Source organism: Myxocyprinus asiaticus, chromosome 12, assembly GCF_019703515.2.
Source record: "Myxocyprinus asiaticus isolate MX2 ecotype Aquarium Trade chromosome 12, UBuf_Myxa_2, whole genome shotgun sequence".
In the NCBI taxonomy this organism is placed as follows: Eukaryota; Metazoa; Chordata; class Actinopteri; order Cypriniformes; family Catostomidae; genus Myxocyprinus; species Myxocyprinus asiaticus.
The window spans coordinates 1,039,439-1,061,354 of record NC_059355.1 but is presented as its reverse complement, the minus strand read 5'-3'; the positions used below and the strand labels follow the sequence as shown (position 1 = coordinate 1,061,354).

At 36.8% G+C, this 21,916-nt stretch overlaps 2 protein-coding genes across 6 annotated transcripts in view; one reads left to right on the top strand and one right to left on the bottom strand.

Annotated features, from left to right (window-relative positions):
* The first annotated feature begins 4,928 nt into the window (after positions 1-4,928).
* Positions 4,929-21,389, top strand: slc19a1 (solute carrier family 19 member 1). 3 transcript variants are annotated; one of them, XR_007898689.1, is made up of 8 exons: positions 4,962-5,064; positions 5,349-5,567; positions 5,763-6,383; positions 10,062-10,839; positions 14,320-14,512; positions 14,804-14,945; positions 16,353-16,479; positions 17,051-17,178. XR_007898689.1 is itself a non-coding variant. In XM_051712540.1 (7 exons), exons 3-7 carry the CDS (start codon positions 6,126-6,128, stop codon positions 17,249-17,251), a joined length of 1,572 nt encoding a protein of 523 aa, XP_051568500.1. In that variant the 5' UTR covers positions 4,962-5,064; positions 5,349-5,567; positions 5,763-6,125; the 3' UTR covers positions 17,252-21,389. The 3 variants fall into 3 exon arrangements, 2 of the variants coding, with proteins under 2 accessions (XP_051568501.1, XP_051568500.1); XM_051712540.1 differs by lacking the exon at positions 16,353-16,479 and having other exon boundaries at positions 17,051-21,389; XM_051712541.1 differs by lacking the exons at positions 5,349-5,567; positions 16,353-16,479 and having other exon boundaries at positions 4,929-5,064; positions 17,051-21,389.
* The window catches only part of col18a1b (collagen type XVIII alpha 1 chain b), a 57,241-nt gene continuing 54,837 nt past the window's right edge, over positions 19,513-21,916 (bottom strand). For all 3 annotated transcript variants that reach the window (XM_051712497.1, XM_051712498.1, XM_051712499.1), the window contains 2 exons: positions 21,707-21,822; positions 19,513-21,616 (listed from right to left, as the gene is read on the bottom strand). In XM_051712497.1, coding sequence (XP_051568457.1) covers positions 21,412-21,616; positions 21,707-21,822 — 321 coding nt within the window. In that variant the 3' untranslated portion in view covers positions 19,513-21,411. The remainder of the gene's footprint in view (positions 21,617-21,706; positions 21,823-21,916) is intronic.

The window sequence follows — 21,916 nt, the reverse complement described above, 5'->3', positions numbered from 1 at the left end:
GTGCGCATGCTCAGACCAGTTCAGCCAATCATCTTGTCCTTCTTCTTCTTCTAGAGTTTTATGGCAGATTGAACCGCCATCCGCATTTCCGCCACCAACAGGACATTTTAAACTTAACACTTATTTTCTTTTCAATACGATACCAATAATATCGAGTCCAATATCGTCGATACCAGCAATACCAATGCCTCTATGAATTTTTTTTTTTATTTATTTTTTTTTTTTTTGCAATTTCTTGGGATAAAATTGGTAATTTAAAATATAATAATTATTATTATTCAAGTCATAATGTTTTTTTTATATATACATTTATGAGCCTAAACAAAAAATTATTACACTTCTGCTTCGTTTACCTTTACAAAAATTAACCATGGTTTTACTTCAGTAGCCATTTAACCATGGTATTTAGTTAAACCATAGTTACCACAAAATTAACCATGGTTACAACTACAATATTACTGTAGTAAAACCATGGTTTCCACAAAAAACAAATAATTTTTTTTTTTTTTTTTTTTTTTTTAAACATGGTTATTACAGTCATGGTTACTACAATATTACTTAACCCTTGTATGACTTCGGGATATTTTTGTCTTTTTCAATTTAGTTTTTTCAATCATTTTGGCTGTGTTAATGCCGATGGCATTAATTTTGCCAAAAGTGTGCATTTTTTGGGCAATTTTGATATTTCAAGCTCAGTTCCTATAATACATCTATAATACACTGTGTGCACAAAATAGTTACACTCAGGACCTTCAGGACAAAAATGTCCCCATTGAAACCCATTAAAACTGCAATATTTGATCCCAGTGCCATTAAAGCATAAAATCATGAATTCTATGATATTATGCTTTCATTCCGGAGCCCTGGCTTCAAAATGTACATTTTAATATTTTCCACCAGATGGCGCCATTTTTCTCATGTTTATCCTATGGAGCAAATACAAGCTTTTCCCCTATTCTCTGTTTGCTGTATTATAGAGCACTGCAGGCCAATTTAATAAATGATACAGCTAAAATTGTGTGTGTGTGTTGGTATGGATGTCAGAGTGTGTTTTGTATGTGTGTATAGAGAAATGTGTGTGTGTGTGTGTGTGTGTGTGTGTGTGTGTGTGTGTGTGTGTGTGTGTGTGTGTGTAAAAAACAACAGTGGCATTATATAAACAAACTGGCATTTAAAGGGTTGAAATCCTGACAATGAATGAATATTTGGTAGTTATGATCAGGACTGATGTTGGTTAAGTCAGTGAAAGTGGAAAATAATATTAATATATAATATTATTATGGCAGTGTTTTGACTTGGACATTTTTGTCCTCTAAGGTCCTGAGTGTGAGGTTATTTATTTATTTATTTATTTTTAACTGACACTGCACAAAAAATAATAATGCATCAAAATGCATTATGTTGTTGCTAATTGTTGACATATCCCAGACTGTGATAATCCAAAAAGAAAAAAAAAAAAGAAAACAAACAAACAAAAACAATTTCCCCTTAGCATTTAGTATATGGAAAATAATTCATTTTTTGTTTTTCATTAAAAAAAAAACAACAGTGGCATTATATAAACAAACATATTTTGATGTTTCAGATAATTTGTCCTTTGGGCCAAGAAGTGTGGATAGGGAACAGGTGGTTACACCAGTTTTCATTAATTTATCATATTCTTCTTCTTCGCTTTATCAAATTTCAAACATTCAAGTAATACATGTGATACAGTTTCAGACATTATACATACATCACATAATCCATCTGGATGTTTTCCTATAATATAAAGATTGAAAATATAAAAATATGCATTCAATCTACAATGGCTAAACCTAAGTCTGGACAGCAATACTTGCTGGAATCAGCTATTTCCTGAAATGTATCTACTATGAGTTTTAACATGCGGCTGTATTGAGAAAAAGATGTCTCCCCCTACTGTCTTCTTCCCATTGTTGCTGTCATAGTATCCCAATACCTGACACTAGTTTACTTCTTAATTCGGTTCTTCCAAATTACACTCTAATGCCTACGTTCTCTTGTTTTAATGACTCTTTAGCAAGTTTATCTGCTTCTTCATAGCCATTAATTCCATTATGTGCAGGTACCCATAAAAAACTATTCACATTCTGAATGAGTAATCCAGTGCAATCTTAAAAACAGTTCTAAAATAAGATCTGACCTCGCAGTGGATTGTCTTTTCTTTATACAGGTTAAAACTGAAGATGAGTCAGAGCAAATAACCATCCTGTTTGGTCTAACATCCTCTGCCCATTCTAACACCCACGAAATGGCTACTGTTTCAGCTGTAAAAACAGATAAATCATCATTTAGTCTACTACCATATCTTAATCTTAGTTGAGAAATATACATTGCACAACTAGTCTGATTACTATCAAGTACTACCAGAACCCAGATGGCTCATGGCACTAGTTATGTACAAATTAGGGGAAAAAAATGCCCCCATTTCACAACCCATCACAAACTCTCATACCTACTTGGAGAAACCCCAGCAAGCTCAAACCTGGCTGCAGTGGCATTACCAGAATGCAATTTTTGGCTGGGCAATTTTATCTTTAGGGTGGGAAACTTTGATGGGAGGCTGGTATGGTCCAAATTATTATTATTATTATTTTGTTATTATTTCATTATTTACTATGTTATGACATGCAACAAAGTGGCAGCTTTAAATAAAAATACTCTTTCAAAGATTCAATGCCATTAACTTTGGCAGCTTTGGCAAATCTAATCCAAGTGTTACACTAGTTCTTCCTCCGAGGTGCTCATTGTAGCAGCCTGGTGACTTCTAAAGAAAACTTCAGTTTCCTTCAAACTTCTTTGTCGTCGTTGTAATGTTTAGTGTTTTAAAAGTACTGTATATCAAATAAAACAAACAAGAGAGAAATATTAATAATCACCTTTTCATTAAACCCATATCCATAACATTTTTATATAATTACATTTTATTACTATTAAAATTAATTTAGCAATTTCTGAAACTCCAATACAACTGATAATATGTAGTCCTAATTTCTTATTTCCTGCTTTGTAATTACAAAACTACAAGGGGTGAAATCACTAAACAGTCTTTAGCACATATTATTTCAGCACAAAAACAAACCTGTGTCTTATTCACAAACCACCCGCAATCTATCTAAGCAGGTGCAATCAACGCTGAGCTTTCACTGCGTCTGGAGTATTTAAATGAAGTAATTGTCATTCCTTTCTGCAAAAACAAGCCTCCTTTCTATGCTAAATAGAAGTCAAGCATCCAGATGTTCACAAACTTTCAGGGCAAATTTGCTTTTTAAGTGGCTGTGCTCTTAATTTCTGCCGTTCTCATTTTTGTGTGCAGTACTACATAAAATTGTGGTTTGCAGATCTTAAGCGTGGTCGCGCGACTGCGGCATGCAGCACAGGGGGCACATTACCGCAAGCCTGAAAGTGCGTCCAAGGGCATGCACTAAAATTTGAGCCCTCTTAATTTTGCAATAGACCTTATTCAGCTAGTGGCATCTTTGATGTTTTTTTTTTGTTTTTGTTTTTTTTTAATCCCCTTTTTCTCCCAATATTGGAATGCCCAATTTCCACTACTTAGTAGGTCCTCATGGTGGCGCGGTTACTCACCTCAATCCGGGTGGTGGAGGACAAGTCTCAGTTGCCTCCGCTTCTGAGACCGTCAATCCGTGCATCTTATCACGTGACTCGTTGTGCATGACACCGCGGAGACTCACAGCATGTGGAGGCTCATGCTACTCTCCACGATCCACGCACAACTTACCACACGCCCCATTGAGAGCGAGAACCACTAATCATGACCACGAGGAGGTTACCCCATGTGACTCTACCCGTCCTAGCAACTGGGCCAATTTGGTTGCTTAGGAGACCTGGCTGGAGTCAATCAGCACACCCTGGATTCAAACATGCGACTCCAGGGCTGGTAGTCAGCATCTTTACTCGCTGAGTCCCCATCATCTTTGATTTTTAATGGGAATGAAAACGAGGCTGTGAGGGAAAGACTTACAGTCTCTTCAATGATGCAAACGGTATAAAGCTGTAAAAAACTCCTTGATCACATCTGATCTTCCACAACTCATGTTGTCTGGAGTTCTTTGTCTACTGAATGTTGTTGGACAGATATTTTATCAATGTTTTGTCTGATCCAAAAACACATTAAACTGCAGTACATCCCACTGAAGAGACTGCACATCTTTCCCTCACAGCCTCATTGTCATTCCCATTAAAAATCAAAGATGCTGCTAGCGTGAATAAGGTCTATAGCAAAGTAAATAAGACTCATTGTAAATGTTCTTTGTTGCAATGCTCTTAATTTTCATCTTTTGAGGAATTTAAACTAAATGATAGCAATACCCACAATACCCACTCTGGCACACCCGTAGACACACAAAAGGACAACCACTGGAACAGGACCACTACCAGACAACAGCCGAAACACTGTGCCACCCTTTATATATTATTGTCTTTAACTGCAAGTATATGTGTGCATATGTGTATATATGTATATTTTATGTTACTATGCTTTGGCAATGTAAAGCTTTTCATTCACCATGCCAATAAAGCAATTTGAATCTTTAATCTTAAAACCTCAATTAGCTTGTTACGACAGTAAGTTACTGTTTGCGGATGCAATATAAATGAATAGGGAGAGCCGTAAACTTACAACTACCTGTCGCAAAACTTTCCGTCTTCTCTTATAAAACAGGACTTGTGTCGTAGTACACTCCACACATAGTTCATTCCAAAAGGATTTATTAGTGTAAAACATGTTGACAATTAACGTAAAGGTGTTCAGTTAATTATTGATGATCTGTTTCCACACAAAAGTGGTTTATTCAGCACACTAAAGCATCTCATCCATAGACAACCATTCAAAAAACGGCCTCTAGTCTCCTCGAAGCTTGTAGGATACCATTGCTAAAACGGCTCTGGTCCTTCTCAGATAAACATCCGGTTTTTTTGTGCACGCATACAACAGTGGTCTCTAAGAGCGCGCATGTGTCTCGTGGATTTTTATATCTGAACTACTTTCCCAGTGTCACGTGTGCTGCGTGTGGCTGGTTTAAGGTAACCCATCATTTGAAAGCTTATGTGCCCATGACTTCTGAGATTGAACTCTTTTATCGTGAAATAAGTGCTGACGTTGCACTTTAGACTTACTTTATGCTACTGTGCCTATCTTATACACGTTTGTGTTCATGCTGTCTGTTCGAGATTTGATGTTGGTCTGTTTATATTAGATCTAAAATCAAACTTGTTATTTTGCCACACAAAACAAGAATGTGAGCCTATTTCACAGCAAACCTGTTTTATAATGGTCACTTTTTGTTTGTGTCATCTTGGACTTACAGAGACACCTAGTGGTGTGGATGCAGCATCATTCAAAATCAACAGTTTTATTTAATCCAAGAGTGAAAGTGTCCAGTAACAGGACGGTTACTGAGATTAATCGAGTAGTATTAAAGCTGGTCATGTGATTCTAACATGGCAGCCCCCATGAGGGCGCCCCCGCCCCATGTAGAATAAAACCGCTTTTATAAGGTTACTGATATGACTAGTCCTCATCTCATGTGAGTGCTCATGATTTTATACATGTTTCAAAATTACAATTCATTTCTTGAGAAGTAAAACTTTTTAATGAGGAAAAAATGACTGAGTGCACTTTTAACAAGTGCATATATTTATAATATTAATGCAATTTAAAATGTAACTTGAAGTTCACATAACAAGTGCCATAATTCGATTTTCTTTTTGCTTGATTACAGAATCGGCATGTGCGCCCCAGTTAGGCAGGATTTTTAAATCATTGACAGTGCTGGAAGCTGGACAAAGGTGAATGCTGACATTTATTTGCACACTTGTAGCTGTTTAACACCTCTGTTGGATCACGTCGAAAGGGTTCTCTCGGCTCGCACTATTAGTTAACACAGTGAATTTCTTTGGGTTAAATGGCTAGTGCAGTCACTGGGTTGTTACCAGTCTGCGAACTCTGTAATACTGCCAAGCCTGTAGCTATTAGTCTTGAGGATAAAGGTTTCTTTTGCTTGTTATGTATCATTAGATAATTCAGTTTGCAAAAGAGTTGCTTACAGTGTCAGAAGGGCTGTAACCAGACAGTTAATATAAACATGATGGAAATGAGTACACGCGGTGAAAGGACAGAGGACGTTAAGGAGGAATTGAGGACTGATGAAAATGGACACACTGTGGAACCTGAGGCTCCAGAAACCAAGGACGACCTGGAAACCCAAACGCAGAAGCCTCAAGCCTGGTTGTGGTCCGTGGTTTACCTTTGTTGGTACGGCTTCATGGTTCAGCTGAAACCTGGAGAGCCGTTTATCACACCAAACCTGCTCAGTCCAGAGAAGAACTTCACGAGAGAACAGGTGACTGAATGTTTCCAGGCATTTAAAAGTATAAAAGCTTGTGCAAGAAACGCACCTTTTTATCAAATAGATGAAGTGTTTCATTAAGCCTGCTAAGTCCTCTCTATTTGTGAGTGTTAAAACACGTAAACAAGTTCTTTTTACACTACCAGTCAAATGTTTGGACACTTGGCGAGTGCAGAATGGCATGTTGCCATACTACTCTTACCATTTCTGCCATAAATAGATATGTAGTTTGGGTTGTAGGTCATTCTGAACTCACTCATACTCATTCTTTATTAATACTAAATTTCCACATTTTTAAAAGATGGAAAAGCGTCAAAAGTATGAAATGATCCAAATCGTAGTATGGTAATTATGTAGTGGCCAAAAACATAAAAAAAAAAAAAAAAATTTTAACTTGTATTTCAGCCTTTTCAGCTTATTTCAAGAAGCTTATTTCTGCTTCTTGTATTAACTGTATTTTGTTCAGATAACATATAGAGATCCTAAAGTGTTTTTCAATGAATATGATTTTTTTTTGTATTGCATTGTTCAGTTATTTTCCCCCCATATGTATTTAGGTACATATTATTATTATTATTATTATTATTATTATTATTATACTTGTTGGCTGCCATGCAGATAAAAAAAAAAAGTCAGTTATAAACTGTGTACTTATTCTTGAGTCACTTAAATAATTATATATAAATATTTTGCCATTCTTTGACGCTCCATGTTGTGTTCCAGTGAGTCACTTACAATGGAAGTCAATGGGGTCAATAATCTGTAAACATTAAAATACTCACTGTTTCAAAAGTATAGGCACAAGACATAAACAATATTTGTGTTAACATGATTTTACTGTGATTAAATCACTTACTAACCACATCTGTGGAAAGTTAGACAATTTTACAACTTCATTACCATGATGATGTAATGTCAACAAACCCTAAAACGACTGTAAAAATGATTTAAACAACTTTACAGCTGAAATAATACATGAGTTTAACAGAAGAATTAAAGTAAGTGCTTTTATAAAATTATAAGCGTCACATTTCTGTCTTTAAACCCTCAAAAATTGACCCCATTGACTTCCATTGTAAGTGTCTCACTGGAACACAGATTTGTGCTTTTTTAAAGAAAAGGAGGGACGACACGAAATTAATTTTTGTGGTAATCAACTTTATGACACAAATGCTGTCGATTGATCTTCACTTGTATTGAACCCGGAACATTGCTTTAAGGATCTTTTTGTAAAATGTATATCGTTTTTCTATCAAGTATTTAACATTATATTTTATGTTTCTAAAAAAGAAAAAAAGAAAAAATGCTGAAAATTTGTTTCACTACATATTCTGAAAATTAAACATTTTGCTGGCTGAAAAGGAGACTTTTGAATGGAATAGGGCATTATTACATTCTTATTACTTTTTTTCTGTTTGAAATGTAAATCGTGCACATTCCTCAATGATTCAGCTTACTCCTGGACATCTTAGACTACAGGACAACTTGAGTACAATGTAGCACAGTTTACCCCACTCACCCCTAAAAACATTTGACTGGTACTGTAGTGTATGTACTTAAGAAACTTTGTTTTTCTTGTGAGGCCTGTGTTATTTAGTCCTCATACTGGGCACAGCTGCTGGAGTCTTTTAAGTGTGGTGTGATCAGCAGTGTTCCCCACAGGATTTTGTGAGACTGCGGTGGGTGGACCTCAGACCCACTAGGGGGGTCCGGAGATGCTCCGCCGTAAGAAAATATTTGACATTTTAAAGTTAAATGCATCAATCTGGTGCACTTTGAGAGCAAAATTAAGAAGCTAGATCTATGAAGAACTTTGTGCTCATGTAATAATTTAATCATAAACACATTGGTTGTATAGATATGAATGGTGATGACACGGCCCAAAAAAGTCACACCCACAAAGCAGAAACGAGACAGAGTTTAACAGAGTAAAAAAGTTACTTGTCCGGAGAGAAAAAAGGTAACATGTGCAAGTAACATGTCAAAGTTTATGTTGTATATTTTTCTAAAATTATGACCGATAATGATGCACTAGACAGCAGCAGGTCTATTAGTTTACATTTATACTTACAAGTCCGAATTTTGAATACAAATCCGCTTTTTCTCCGCTGTTTACGTTCACTTTAGACATCACTCTCTGTGTTTACACGAATACCTCACCAAGACGGGCATTTTTAAATGTATTTGAGCATGTTCAGCACACACACATACGCCGCCTGTCAATCAAACAGGGCGCAGCTGTTACTAGATCTCCTGAGAATTATAAAATTACGTGCCCTGGATTATTTTCAACAGCAGAATAAGAATATGAACTTTCTAATAAGTGACACAGGCCTAACCTATCACAAATATAGCTGGTTATTTTTTTGTTATTGACATTTTAATCTGCTTGTCCGTTCGGGCAAGTAAAATTCTCTTTCACTTGCCCCTTCAAAAAATCCACTTGTGTTAATGTCAAGCCCTGTGAGCCATCCAAGAAATCTGACTGACTGGCAGTGAGAGATGCTTTGCCGAAAGCAACGGTGCAGAACACAAAGTTAGAGATCTTTTATGATGTTATGAGAAGTGTACAAATATTTTCGGTTCATTATGAAACAGTCTAGGTTATTAATGGGAAACACTGGGTCAGAGTTCACATTCCTTTAAAGTGGGTCAGAGCTGCTTTAAAAGAGGACTAATCCTTTTCCAGATCATTCTCTCTCATTAGTGAAGTTATTAATCACATTGTTACCTGTGTGAGTTTGTGTTCGCTCTTTTGATGGTAGTTATTAATATAAGGGTTACAGCCATTGTTTTGGCAAAAAGCCAAAATGTAGTCTACCACATGTAGAGTATTTTGGGGAATTTTCCACTAGTACTGCAAAATAGACCCAAGCGCTTGTTTTTAGCTTGATGTTATCTTTTGTTACACTTTTCTCATGTTTTAATTCTTTATTGAGTTCAAAGAGCACCTGAACCATCACATCTGTTATTTTACAAACATGTGTTATCTAATTGGACAAAAACAAGCAAGTTGACACATTTTTACAGTTGAGTTGCTCCAGTAACTAAATGCGCAACACAGTTATGTATTACCATACATAATTAGTAACAATGGCTCAGTGGTAAAAGACGCTGGCTACCACCCCTGGAGTTCGCTAGTTCGCTAGTTCGAATCCCAGGGCGTGCTGAGTGACTCCAGTCAGGTCTCCTAAGCAACCAAATTGGCCCGGTTGCTAGGGAGGGTAGAGTCACATGGGGTAACCTCCTCGTGATCGCTATAATGTGGTTCGTTCTTGGTGGGGCGCATGGTGAGTTGAGCGCAGATGCCGCGGTGGATGGCGTGAAGCCTCGACACGCGCTATGTCTCCATGGCGATGCGGTCAACAAGCCACGTGATAAGATGCACGGGTTGATGGTCTCAGACGCGGAGGCAACTGGGATTCATCCTCCGCCACCCGGATTGAGGCAAATCACTACGCAGCCACGAGGACTTAGAGCTCATTGGGAACTGGGCATTCCAAATTGGGTGAAAAAGGGGAAAAATCCAAAAAACAAAACAAACATGTGTTATCTAATTGGAGAAAAACAAGCAAGTTGACACATTTTTCCAGTTGAGTTGCTCCAGTAACTAAATGCGCAACACAGTTATGCATTACCATACATAATTAGTAACAACGGCTCTCTTCACAGGTCACCAATGAAATCAGCCCAGTGCTCTCGTATTCCTACATGGCAGTGCTGGTGCCTGTTTTTCTGCTGACAGATTACCTGCGCTACAAACCTGTATTGATCCTTCAAAGTTTGAGTCATGTTTCCATTTGGCTCTTGCTGCTTTTGGGCACCTCATTGCTGGAAATGCAGTTAATGGAGTTCTTTTATGGCATCACCATGGCTGCCCGTGTGGCCTACTCCTCGTACATCTTCTCACTGGTGCCAGCGACTGTGTACCAGCGTGTTGCCAGCTACTCCCGCTCCTCTGTGCTCATGGGAGTCTTCATAAGCTCTGTGTTGGGTCAGATGTGTGTGTCGGTAGGTGGCGTGTCATACATGATGCTCAGTGCTGTATCTTTGGGGTTTGTCACTTTTGGTTTGCTGTTGTCTGTCTTCCTGCCATGGCCCAAGCGTAGCTTGTTTTTCAACCAAGCCTACTTGGAGGAGGAGAGAAAGGTTGCAGCTCAGTCAGAATTGGCCAGAATGAAACCTGATAAGGATGGCAGTGTGGCAGCACAAAGCAGTAACGTCAGTGCCCATTCCTGGACCAATTCAGTGTTTGTTCAGATGCTGAAGGAGTTGAAAAATGTCATGAAAGTGCCTAGTTTAAGGCTCTGGAGCTTGTGGTGGATTTTCAACTCAACTGGTTACTATCTAGTTGTCTTTTATGTGCACATCCTGTGGAATAAAGTTTACCCTGCCACAGAGAACAAGCATGTCTACAATGGAGCTGTTGAAGCTGCCTCGACATTATTAGGTAAGTTAGTTCCTGAAATAGCGTATGGTTTGTTTCACTCAGCCATATGCAGAATCACATTCACCGAACCAGTCTTTAAACATGAGGTGTTCATTAATGGTTATTTATCAAATGAACAACACCGTTCAGTATTCTGTAGGTTACTGTGACCTAGAGCAATAACTGTTTTATTAGGATCATGAAGTTTGATAATTATAAATGTTCCACATGAAAATCATTGAGGTTATAGTTATATACAGTAGTTATCATAGATGATAGTTACTAATAGTCAAGAACAAACAAAGTTCATGTTTCTCAACCCTTAAGCTTTGGCATGACAAACGTTTTGTAAACACACCTGTGGAAATGACCAATGACAACATTTGGTTCAAGGCATGGCAGTTGTGCTTTATTTTAAAGGATGCTGTCTAGCTGTGTTAATGGTGTTAAAGGAATAGTTCACCCAAAAATAAAAATTCTCTCATGCCATCCCAGATGTGTATGACTTTCTTTCTTCTGCAGAACACAAATGAAGATTTTTAGAAGAATATTTCAGCTCTGTAGGTCCATACAGTGCATGTCAATGGGTGCCAAAATATTTGAGCTCCAAAAAGCACATAAAGCCATAATAAAAGTAACCCATACGACTCCAGTGGTTTAATTAATATCTTCTGAAGTGAAATGCAAGGTATAATAGACCAATATTTAATACTTTTTTTTTCTTACTAAAAATGTTCGCTTCTGGCCAGCTCATTGACAAGGGTTGACGCTGCTGACGTATCCAAACCAGCTGAATGAGGCATCTATGTATGATTATCTATGCTCCTCTTTTGTAAACAACAAGGTGCTTCCTTTTTTTTCCCCATATTCCTCGCGTGAACTTGCCAACGTGCTTGACCTCGTCTCTCATGAATTTTTAGTAAAAAAAAGTTTTGAATATTGATCTATTATTCTATTCTACACTTACCTAGATTTTCACTTCTGAAGACATTAATTAATCCACTGGAGCCTTATGGATTACTTTTCCTTTATGTGCTTTTTGGAGCTTCAAAGTTCTGGTCATCATTCACTTGCATTGTATGGACCTACAGAGATGAAATATTCTTCTAAAAATCTTCATTTGTGTTCTGCAGAAGAAAGAAAGTCAGACACATCTGGGATGGCATGATGGTGAGTAAATGAAGAGAGATTTTAATTTTTTTGGTGAACTATCCCTTTAAATATGGCCTGTTTGCACACATCTTGACGTAATTTAAGGAGGTAACAGTATAACATGTTTATAAAATACCTATTCACATCAAATCTGATGCCATACTTTCATCATTTCAAAAACATTTGTATAGGCTATCCAAATTAACATTTCATCAGCTGAATGCTCAACACCTTTATTATTCACAGTAGCGCCATATTTGATTTTTTTGACGGGGATGAAAATTAGGCCGTGAGGAGTAGATTACAGTCTATTCAATGGGTTGTACTGTTGTTTAAATTGTTTTTGATCGTTATCCAAGTAAAACATTAAAAAAATTAGAGATGGGACAATATATATCGAATTTCAATCTATTGCAAACTAAAAAAAATGACTAATCATATTGAGGCAAAATTCGATATTTCCAAATTTGACCACCAAATTTAAACCACTACTGCACTTTTTTCCTACACTGTTTACAGAGTTCACACAATGTCTTTTTTATTTTTATTTTTTTATCCCCTTTTTCTCCCAATTTTGGAATGCCCAATTCTCACTACTTAGTATGTCCTCGTGGTGGCGCGGTTACTCACCTCAATCCGGATGGTGGAGGATGAATCTCATTGCCTCCGCATCTGAGACCATCAATCCGCGCATCTTATCACGTGACTCATTGTGCATGACACCACGGAGACTCACAGCATGTGGAGGCTCATGCTACTCTCCACGATCCACACACAACTTACCACACGCCCCGTTGAGAGCGAGAACCCCTAATCGCGACCACGAGGAGGCTACCCCATGTGACTCTACCCTCCCTAGCAACCGGGCCAATTTGGTTGCTTAGGAGACCTGGCTGGAGTCACTCAGCACGCCCTGGATTCGAACTTGTGACTACCCAGCTACCCAGGCCCCCCGCACAAGGTCTTTGAAGTTACTTTTAAGTGCCTGAATTTAGCTTTTAGAAATGTCAGTACTGGAACACCTGGAAAATCGCCTTGTTTTGTTGGAAAGTGCTTGAGATTAAAACAGACCATTTCTCCCGTGTAATGTGTGTCCAAAGATGAAATCCCGCACTCCACTATCATTGAATAATGTAATAAAAAAAAAAAGTACAAATAAATATTAATTTGAACAACAAATAGCATGGATGCGCTAAAAAAACGAGACTTCGCTTTCATTAATAATGAACAGAAACACCTGTGTGTAGGGCTGGGAGTCGAGAATCGACTTGAAACGTTGGAATCGAAATCAAAACTGGAGTTGATTCCTTTTGAGGAAACCGGTTGATATTTTCAGACTGTTTATTTCCTCGACCACTGAACTACTACACATTTTAGAAGCCTAACAGCACTAATACAATTTACAAACTGATTATAAAATGTCTACATCTTAACGATCACCAATCTGACTCGGAGTCAAATCCGCTCCGTTTGTTCACATAACCCACTGAACTCATGCATAGCCTCAGTTCAGTTGCTCTCGAGACCAATTTACATAAACCAGTACAACAGTGTGGATTTTTTAATAAAACTGAAGTGTATTGTTTGGACATTTTATTCAGTGTACAACCGGTAGTGGACAGTTACTGTACATCCTAATTTAAACCTCTTTCTAAACAAGAACTCATTTCGGTAGTTCTGGAAATACAGGCGCATCTACTCAAACTTCCCTCAAATTTACCTCATGGGATTGAAGCATCGTGCTTTGGTATGTGCATACAGGCCCTGATTTAACTTTAGAATGGACCTATTAACAGTAAATATCATTCATGCTCTTATAAACAGTGCAAAGAACACTAGTGAGCTGTTTATTATGAGATTTAACTTTGTTCGGAATCGAAAAAGAATAGAATAAATGAGTCTGGAATCAACTCTTGGAATCGATTCCATCGATTCCAAAACCAGGAATCGGAGTCGATTCCCTAATTTCTGGAATTGAACAGCCCTACCTGTGCGAGTCTGTGAGATACGTGTTAAACTCTTAAAGTGACAGTACCATTATAGCGCTTGTTATACATATGAATGTAAACTTAATGTTATTACTTGTAAATTGTACACATTATTTCAAACATTGACAGCTCATAGTTGTGAAAGCATAAGTTGGGAAAAGTAGATGTGATCTAGGATCATTTTTACAGTTCATGCCATTGAAGAGACTTAAAGTGAATGCCTCACAGCCGCGCTTTCATTACGGTCAAAATCAAAAATGACGTTACTGTGGATAAGGTCTGTAGACTTTAACTTATCGTGACAAACAGTGGCCGATCATCAGCTTTGTATGATCAATACATGACTGTGTGAAATCCATAGGTGCGATCACGTCATTTGCAGCAGGCTATGTGACAATACGATGGAATCTTTGGTCCGAACTGGTGATTGGATTGATTACTGCGGCACAGGCTGGTCTACTGCTGCTCATGGACACCACAGATAATATCTGGGTTTGCTATGTGTCATACGCCCTGTTCAGAGGCTTGTACCAGTTCCTGGTGCCTATTGCCATGTAAGTGATACAAGACTGAGCTACTGTAGCTCTTTTATGAACGATTTTTCATGTGTTGTCTTTGTGAAAAACTGATATTAAAATGTGTTCCTATTTTGGAGTGACTCAAAAAATGAAATAAATTGGCTTTGTTGCACCTGTTAAAACATTTATACGATTGTGGATTTTGTTACCAAGTGAGCTAAACACTGGGAATGCTTTTGATCTTAAGAAAATAAAACTTAATTATCCAGATGGCTATCAGCTGCATTTTGTTTTCAGACTTCTCCTTTTTGTGTTTTTTCCTCTCAGTTTCCAGATTGCATCCAATCTTACTAAAGAACTATGTGCTTTAGTGTTTGGAGTAAACACTTTCCTTGGGACAATCCTAAAGTCAATCACCACCATCATTGTGGCAGATAAGAGGGGACTGGCTTTAAATGTTCAATCTCAGGTGTGTAAAAATAAGAATAAGAATAATAACAATAATAAGTATCACCAGCATGTTAGTAGAAGAGGCTTAAAGGGATAGTTCACCCAAAAATGAAAATTCTCTCATCATTTATTCACCCTCATGCCATCCCAGATGTGTATGACTTTCTTTCTTCTTCTGAACACAAATGAAGATTTTAGAAGAATATTTCAGCTCTGTAGGTCCATACAATGCAAGTGAATGGGTGCCAAAATTTTGAAGCTTTAAAATCCACATAAAGGCAGCATAAAAGTAATCCATAAAACTCCAGTGGTTTAATCCATGTCTTCAGAAGTGATATGATAGGTGTGGGTGAGAAACAGATCAAAATGCAAGTCCTTTTTTACTATAAATTCTCCTCCCTGCCCAGTCAATTTCCACTTCAGTTTCACTTTCACTTTCTTCTTGCGTTTTTGGTGATTCACATTTTTTTTTTTTTCACCCAATGTGGAATGGCCAATTCCCAATGCGCTCTAAGTCCTCGTGGTCACGTAGTGATTTGCCTCAATCTGGGTGGCGGAGGACGAATCTCAGTTGCCTCCACGAGCGCGTTGCCACGGAGACATAGCGCATGTGGAGGCTTCACGCCATCCACAGCGGCATCCGCGCACAACTCACCACGTGCCCCACCGAGAAATGAACCACATTATAGCGACCACGAGGAGGTTACCCCATGTGACTCTACCCTCCCTAGCAACCGGGCCAATTTAGTTGCTTAGGAGACCTGGCTGGAGTCACTCAGCACACCCTGGAATTCGAACTAGCGAACTAGCGAACTCCAGGGGTGATAGCCAGTGTCTTTAACCACTGAGCTACCCAGGCCCCTCGGTGATTCACAGTCTTAATGCATACACCCCTGTGGTGATGGGGGCGTGGTCGTGTGTCTGTCTGCGGGAGAGAGAGAGAGCGGTAAGGCTCGTTACCTGGGTTGTAATTATCTCTAACACCTGTCTCTTGTTATAGTGATGGCGGAGAGAGACTTAAAAGCCACACCAGCTCACCAGTTCGAGAGAGAGAGTCCTGAGAGCACAAACTCGACGCTTGCTGAGTGTATTCATTATCTAACTGAGTGTTTAAAAAAAGTTTCTTTTGTTATCTGATTGAGTGTTTGTATCTACGTAAATAGACTGCATTAAGTCACCCCAGAACCTGAGGCAGAAAAAATAAAAGTCTTGCCAGCACTGCTTCATTGCCTCATGACTCCTCCATTGCCCACGAGAACTGAACTTCTTACAACCCCTTACTGGGCAGGGAGGAGAATTTATAATAAAAAATGACTTAAATATTGATCTGTTTCTAACCTACAACTATCACATCGCTTCTGAACACATGGATTTAAACACTGGAGTCTTATGGATTATTTTTATGCTGCCTTTATGTGCTTTCTAGAGCTTTAAACTTCTGGTCACCATTCACTTGCATCGTATGGACCTACAGAGCTGAAATATTCTTCTAAAAATCTTCATTTGTGTTCTGCAGAAGAAAGAAAGTCATACACATCTGGGATGGCAGGAGGGTGAGTAAATGATGACAGAATTTTCATTTTTGGGGGAACTATCCCTTTAAGTTCAGGAACGTTTGAAATGAAAAAAGTAGTGAGATATTTGGCACCGAAGTGTCGAAGCTTGTTTCCAAAACAAACAAAGCATTGTATCAGAGCTTGACTTGTTTAGCCATAAACACGATGTGTGGCATCTCAAGCTTTATTCGGCTACAGACCATGTGACTGCTTCGGTGTCTGGTTCCACAAAAGCGCAAATCCCAACACAGGTTTGAACCCAAACAGTCACTTAGGCAGCTTTTACTCCACTGTTAATAACATGTATACACAATAATATAATGCCCAGCCCATATAGCATTGATAATAACTTTTAGTGCATTCAAAGCCATAACATTTTGTCAAAGCACACGTTGTTAACCATTAGATGGAGGTAAATTGAACAGTTTACTGAAGTAATTTACAGAGTTTCAATACATTTCTATTAAAAGCCTTGTTACTTCTGATTTTCATCATAAAAAAAAAAAAAAAAAAAAAAGTTGCAACATTCTGGCCTAATTCAGTTTTTCTGTCTCTCTGTTTCTTGCAGTTTTTTGTTTATTTCTTTTACTTTATCTTCCTGACTGTGATTTATCTGGGCTGTAGTGTTTGGATCATCACACGTCATTATCGAAATCAGAGAGCAGGAGAGGGGCAGACGGAAGTGTCTGTAGCCACTGAACTCTGTTCCAAGACAGCAGCTGCTAGTGAGGCACATTGTGTTATTAATGGCACCAGCAACAAGGCTTGAGAGTCAAAGGAATTGTCCTCATCTCTTAAGCTGTTTATGTCAAAATCATCAAAATGTTCAACACTATTATTATGAGTAGGAATAGCATTGATTTTTATTGTTTTCTTATGTATATCCTTTTGTTTTAGGAACAGCACATTTGATTTTATCGTCAACAGAACCATTTAGGTGTTTTGTGGAAATGTAGTGGTGCATTGTGCATTGACACAAGTGGCCAATAGGATGAAATATCAGTGGAAAATATAGTCTCAGGATTCACATAATGACCTGGAGTTTCTTGGTTTAACTATCAGTTCGTAAGGTTGTTTTTGTTTGGAAAGCCAAACATGAAAAGGAAATATAGTATCTTGTTTTGTGAAAATGTTCTCTCATGTCAGAACTATCATTTGCAATTTGAAATAGTCATTACTGTTTACAGTATTTCAATAATTCCTACTGTTTTTACCATAAAATGCGAACAGCTTTCTTTTTTTATAAATACTGATAATGATTTTAGTATGGTTTTACAATAACATTTTGTATTAACATGTATCAGTGAATGTTAATACAAACAAAATGTCGTTTCGTTTAGCTTGAAAGAGATTTTGATTGAAGTAAATGTAGACTGTTATACATGTATACATTTTGACAATCCAGAAACACAACCTGTGACTTTTCTACATAGAAATTAACCAAGAGAAGTTTCTCACACAATATGCTTACACAATTATGAAGGCATATTATGATACTAGTGCCAGAGGTGCTCAGGGGTCATTGACAAATAACAAGGTGACAAAAATGAGAACTATTTTATAAAATCTGGTTTAAAACAGATGTGTTGAGTTCATGTTTTTACTAAATTGTCTGAAAAACATTTAGAGCATTTTGTGCAAAAAATTGATTTAGAGACTTTAAAAATGTCATGTGGTGCAACCATCAAGTTAAAGGTATTAAAATAGTTGAATACATGAGTGTACAGAACTGTATTCATTAATTAATATAAGTTTCGATGGTACGTTTCAAGGTGAATTTTTTTTTTTTTATTTTTTTTTTTTGCAAATATCAAATTATTTTGAGGTCAAGAATATCAATAAGTTCAAATGACCTGAACCAAATGTGCCTTTTCATTAAAATGTCAAAATATTGATATTTAATACAACAAAATTATGATTTGTTTTTAACTCTTCACACACAGCCTTGTGGGTCTAAAGAGATCACCTGTATTTCACATGACAACAAAATATCTACATGCAAAATGATGCAAAAATGAGTATCATGTCATTGACCCTCAGGCACTTTTATATCCCACAGTTGGTAATTATTATTATTATTTTTTTAATAATCACTTTCATCTTTTCAAAGTATAAGATATAAATTAATAGGAAAAATGATCACCACTGAACAGTGGAATTTATCAAAATGGGACCAGCATACTTTTTGGACTATAATATAATAATTTAAAAAATGTTGCATTATCATTTGCAACTACAGTGTGTTTTAGGTCTTTGTGTCCTGTTTGTACGGAATTCAATATATGTGGTAAATCTGTGCATAATGCTCACTACTGGAGGTGCACCCTTATTAGTCAGAAGTTGTGATTACTATGAGATATTAATTGCCTAGTTTAGGATTGATTACATCATCAGGCTTTTAATTGCCTTGTGATACTGTATGAAAGGTTAATGCATTGTATAAAATTTGAACTAGTTCACTACCTTATATTGTTTAAGCATAAATCAGTGTTCAATTAAGATATGTGCACTTGATGTGATGCAGTGGTTTTTGCACTGCCTTCTTTTTATGATGTGACTCATAATTCACTTGAGCTGAGACAGCCACAGTTTTAATATTTAACCTCAATCTTTTGTTGTTTTATATGGGAGAGATTTCAAACATAAGTGTGTACATGATAGTATTGTAAGGTACTGGTCAAATGGAATTACATTTTTGATCCAAGATTTTCTTTGCTGAAAGACACTCAAATAATGGAAGTGTATTTTAAGATATGAATTTGTAAGGATTCATTCTTAATAAATCTTTAAATCAATTCTTTAATAAAATAATTACGTATTATGGAAAAAAGTCTTACTCCAATAAGCTACAGAGTGTTGTAAGTAAAGACAAATACAGTATTCACATTTCTGCATTGTTTTTGAGTGAGATGTACTTGGTTGATTTTTAGCTCATCTGTAATTTTAAAGGAATAGTTCAGGAACAGTGGGTGAACTATTCCCTTAATGAGACTGTTACTAGCAACATTTCTGGATTGATACAAACCAGGATTAGTATTAGAAATGGTGTTCATTTATTGGTATAAGTTCCATTGAAAATACAGTAACAATAATTGCTCCCATGTTTGTAGTGGTCATATAAAAAACAATTACAGTGTTAAATGTAGAGTAAGTACAACAGGCAAGAGGCTATTGAACTTGGTTTGGATTATAGTCCTAAAATTACACTTTTTTTTTTTTTTTTAAGAGGTTTTCACAATGTATATCAACTGCATATTGCAATGACATGATTCTTTGAGAACCTAAGTGGGCCACAACTCTCTTATGAAATCAAAATTAAAGTCTTGTGGATTTGAGTCAAATGTCAGTGCTCTCCATAAAGTTGACAAACAGAACTTTTACCAGAAATATGCATTTAGTATAATAAGACCAACTTCTGACTTGCAATAGCATGTAACAAGTAATGGTTCACAGCTTTGATGTAAACTAAAGCCTGTTGTCTATTAAATAAGAACTTTTTCTGTAGGAAACACTGTATGTCATCGCAGGAAAGAAAAATGTGCTTAAGCGATTTGATGGAGTCCTTTACATTTTAATTCTGCTGATGCTTAGAAAATAAACTAAACCAAACCAAAAACATGATTTAGTTCTTTTGATTAATAGTTTAGACAGCCTGTCATTATGTACTTACGCAGTCATGGAATGTTTCTTAAATTGCTATTGTTAAAAATGTTATATTTAAAATCAATATAAAATTATTAAAAAAATATATATATTTGCAAAGTGTAACAATTGACAAATGTTCCAGATTTGTTTTAATGCAAATGTGAATGAAAACAATCATGAGAATAAAATACTAGTTAAAGAGAATTAGTTACTAAAGAGTGATAATGTTGACATTTTCTTTGGCAGTATATCGTAAGGCTCTTATTTAACCCTTGTGCGTCAATAAATTAAAGTTACTCAGAGGTCCTTCGAGGACAAAAATGTCCGCATCGAAAAACTGCCATAAAAATATTATATATTAATATTATTTTCCACTTTCAATGAGTTAATTTTTTAACCAACATCAGTCCTGATCATAACTAACAAATATTCATTCATTTTCAGGATTTTAACCCTTTAAATGCCAGTTTGTTTCCATAATGCCACTGTTGTTTTTTACACACACACACACACACACATTTCTCAATACATACAAAACACACTCTGACATCCATACCAACACACACACACAATTTTATCTGCATCATTTATTCAGTTGTCCTGCAGTGCTCTATAATACAGCGAATAACAGAGAATAGGGAAAAAGCTTGTATTTGCTCCATAGGCTAAACATGAGAAAAATGGCGCCATCTGGTGGAAAATATTAAAATGTAAATTTTGAATCTAGGGCTCCAGAATAAAAACATAATATCATAGAATTCATGATTTTATGCTTTAATGGCACTGGGATCAAATATTGCAGTTTTAATGGGTTTCAATGGGGACATTTTTGTCCTGAAGGTCCTGAGTGTAACTATTGTGTGTACACAGTGTATTATAGATGTATTATAGGAACTGAGCTTGAAATATCAAAATTCCCCAAAATGTATGCTGTTGGCATTAACAGCCAAAATGATCGAAAAAACAAAAATGAAAAAGACAAAAATGTCCTGAAGGTCGCACAAGGGTTAAAGCACCATTTAGCTCTGTTTGAAAAGTGAAAACAGTATAGTGAACATTTAATTCACAAAAAGTTTTGCCATAGGATGTTAGTTTTGAAACTGTGATCTAATGCACCTACATACATGGTTGTCACACAGCGGTTGATAGGAAATAATAAAATTGTGCAAGTTTAAATCTTAAAATACATTTAGATAAACATCAAACATATCATGTTTCAATTTGTTGAGGTGTGACTTAGTGTTTGTTCTCTTCAGACACATTTTGCTTGGCAGAGGTTCTGATTCATTTAGCAATGTAACTGTTTTCAATGCACAGTACGACAAAAGAGCTCGTGCAGCCACGTGGTAACTGCTGAAGCAAGTAGCCGTCTTGAAGAGAAGAAGCCATACCAGTGACGGCATGACTACCTGTTCGCCACGTCTCACAGTAGCTGTCTGTCTGCCTGTGACCACGAGTGCTTGATCCATGCCATACCATCTTCTCTGGCCTATTGAAGTGGTTAAGGAAAAAAATTAAATCTAATAATTTATTGTTTTGTTAAGGTTCTATTTAGTAGAGACCTCATAAGCCCCCTTACCAGGCATCATCGTTGAGAACATCTCGACCATCAAACGAATAGACGCGTGCATTATTTCTCATTTTACCCTCCGATTCACTAAAGATGGATTCCCAGTCACTGAATAATTCTTCATCCTGTGGTGAACAGTAAAAAGCTCAAACATGTCAAATATGGGGTTAAAACGGTTTAATTTGAATAAATAAATGTAATTCACAAATACAAAGCTTA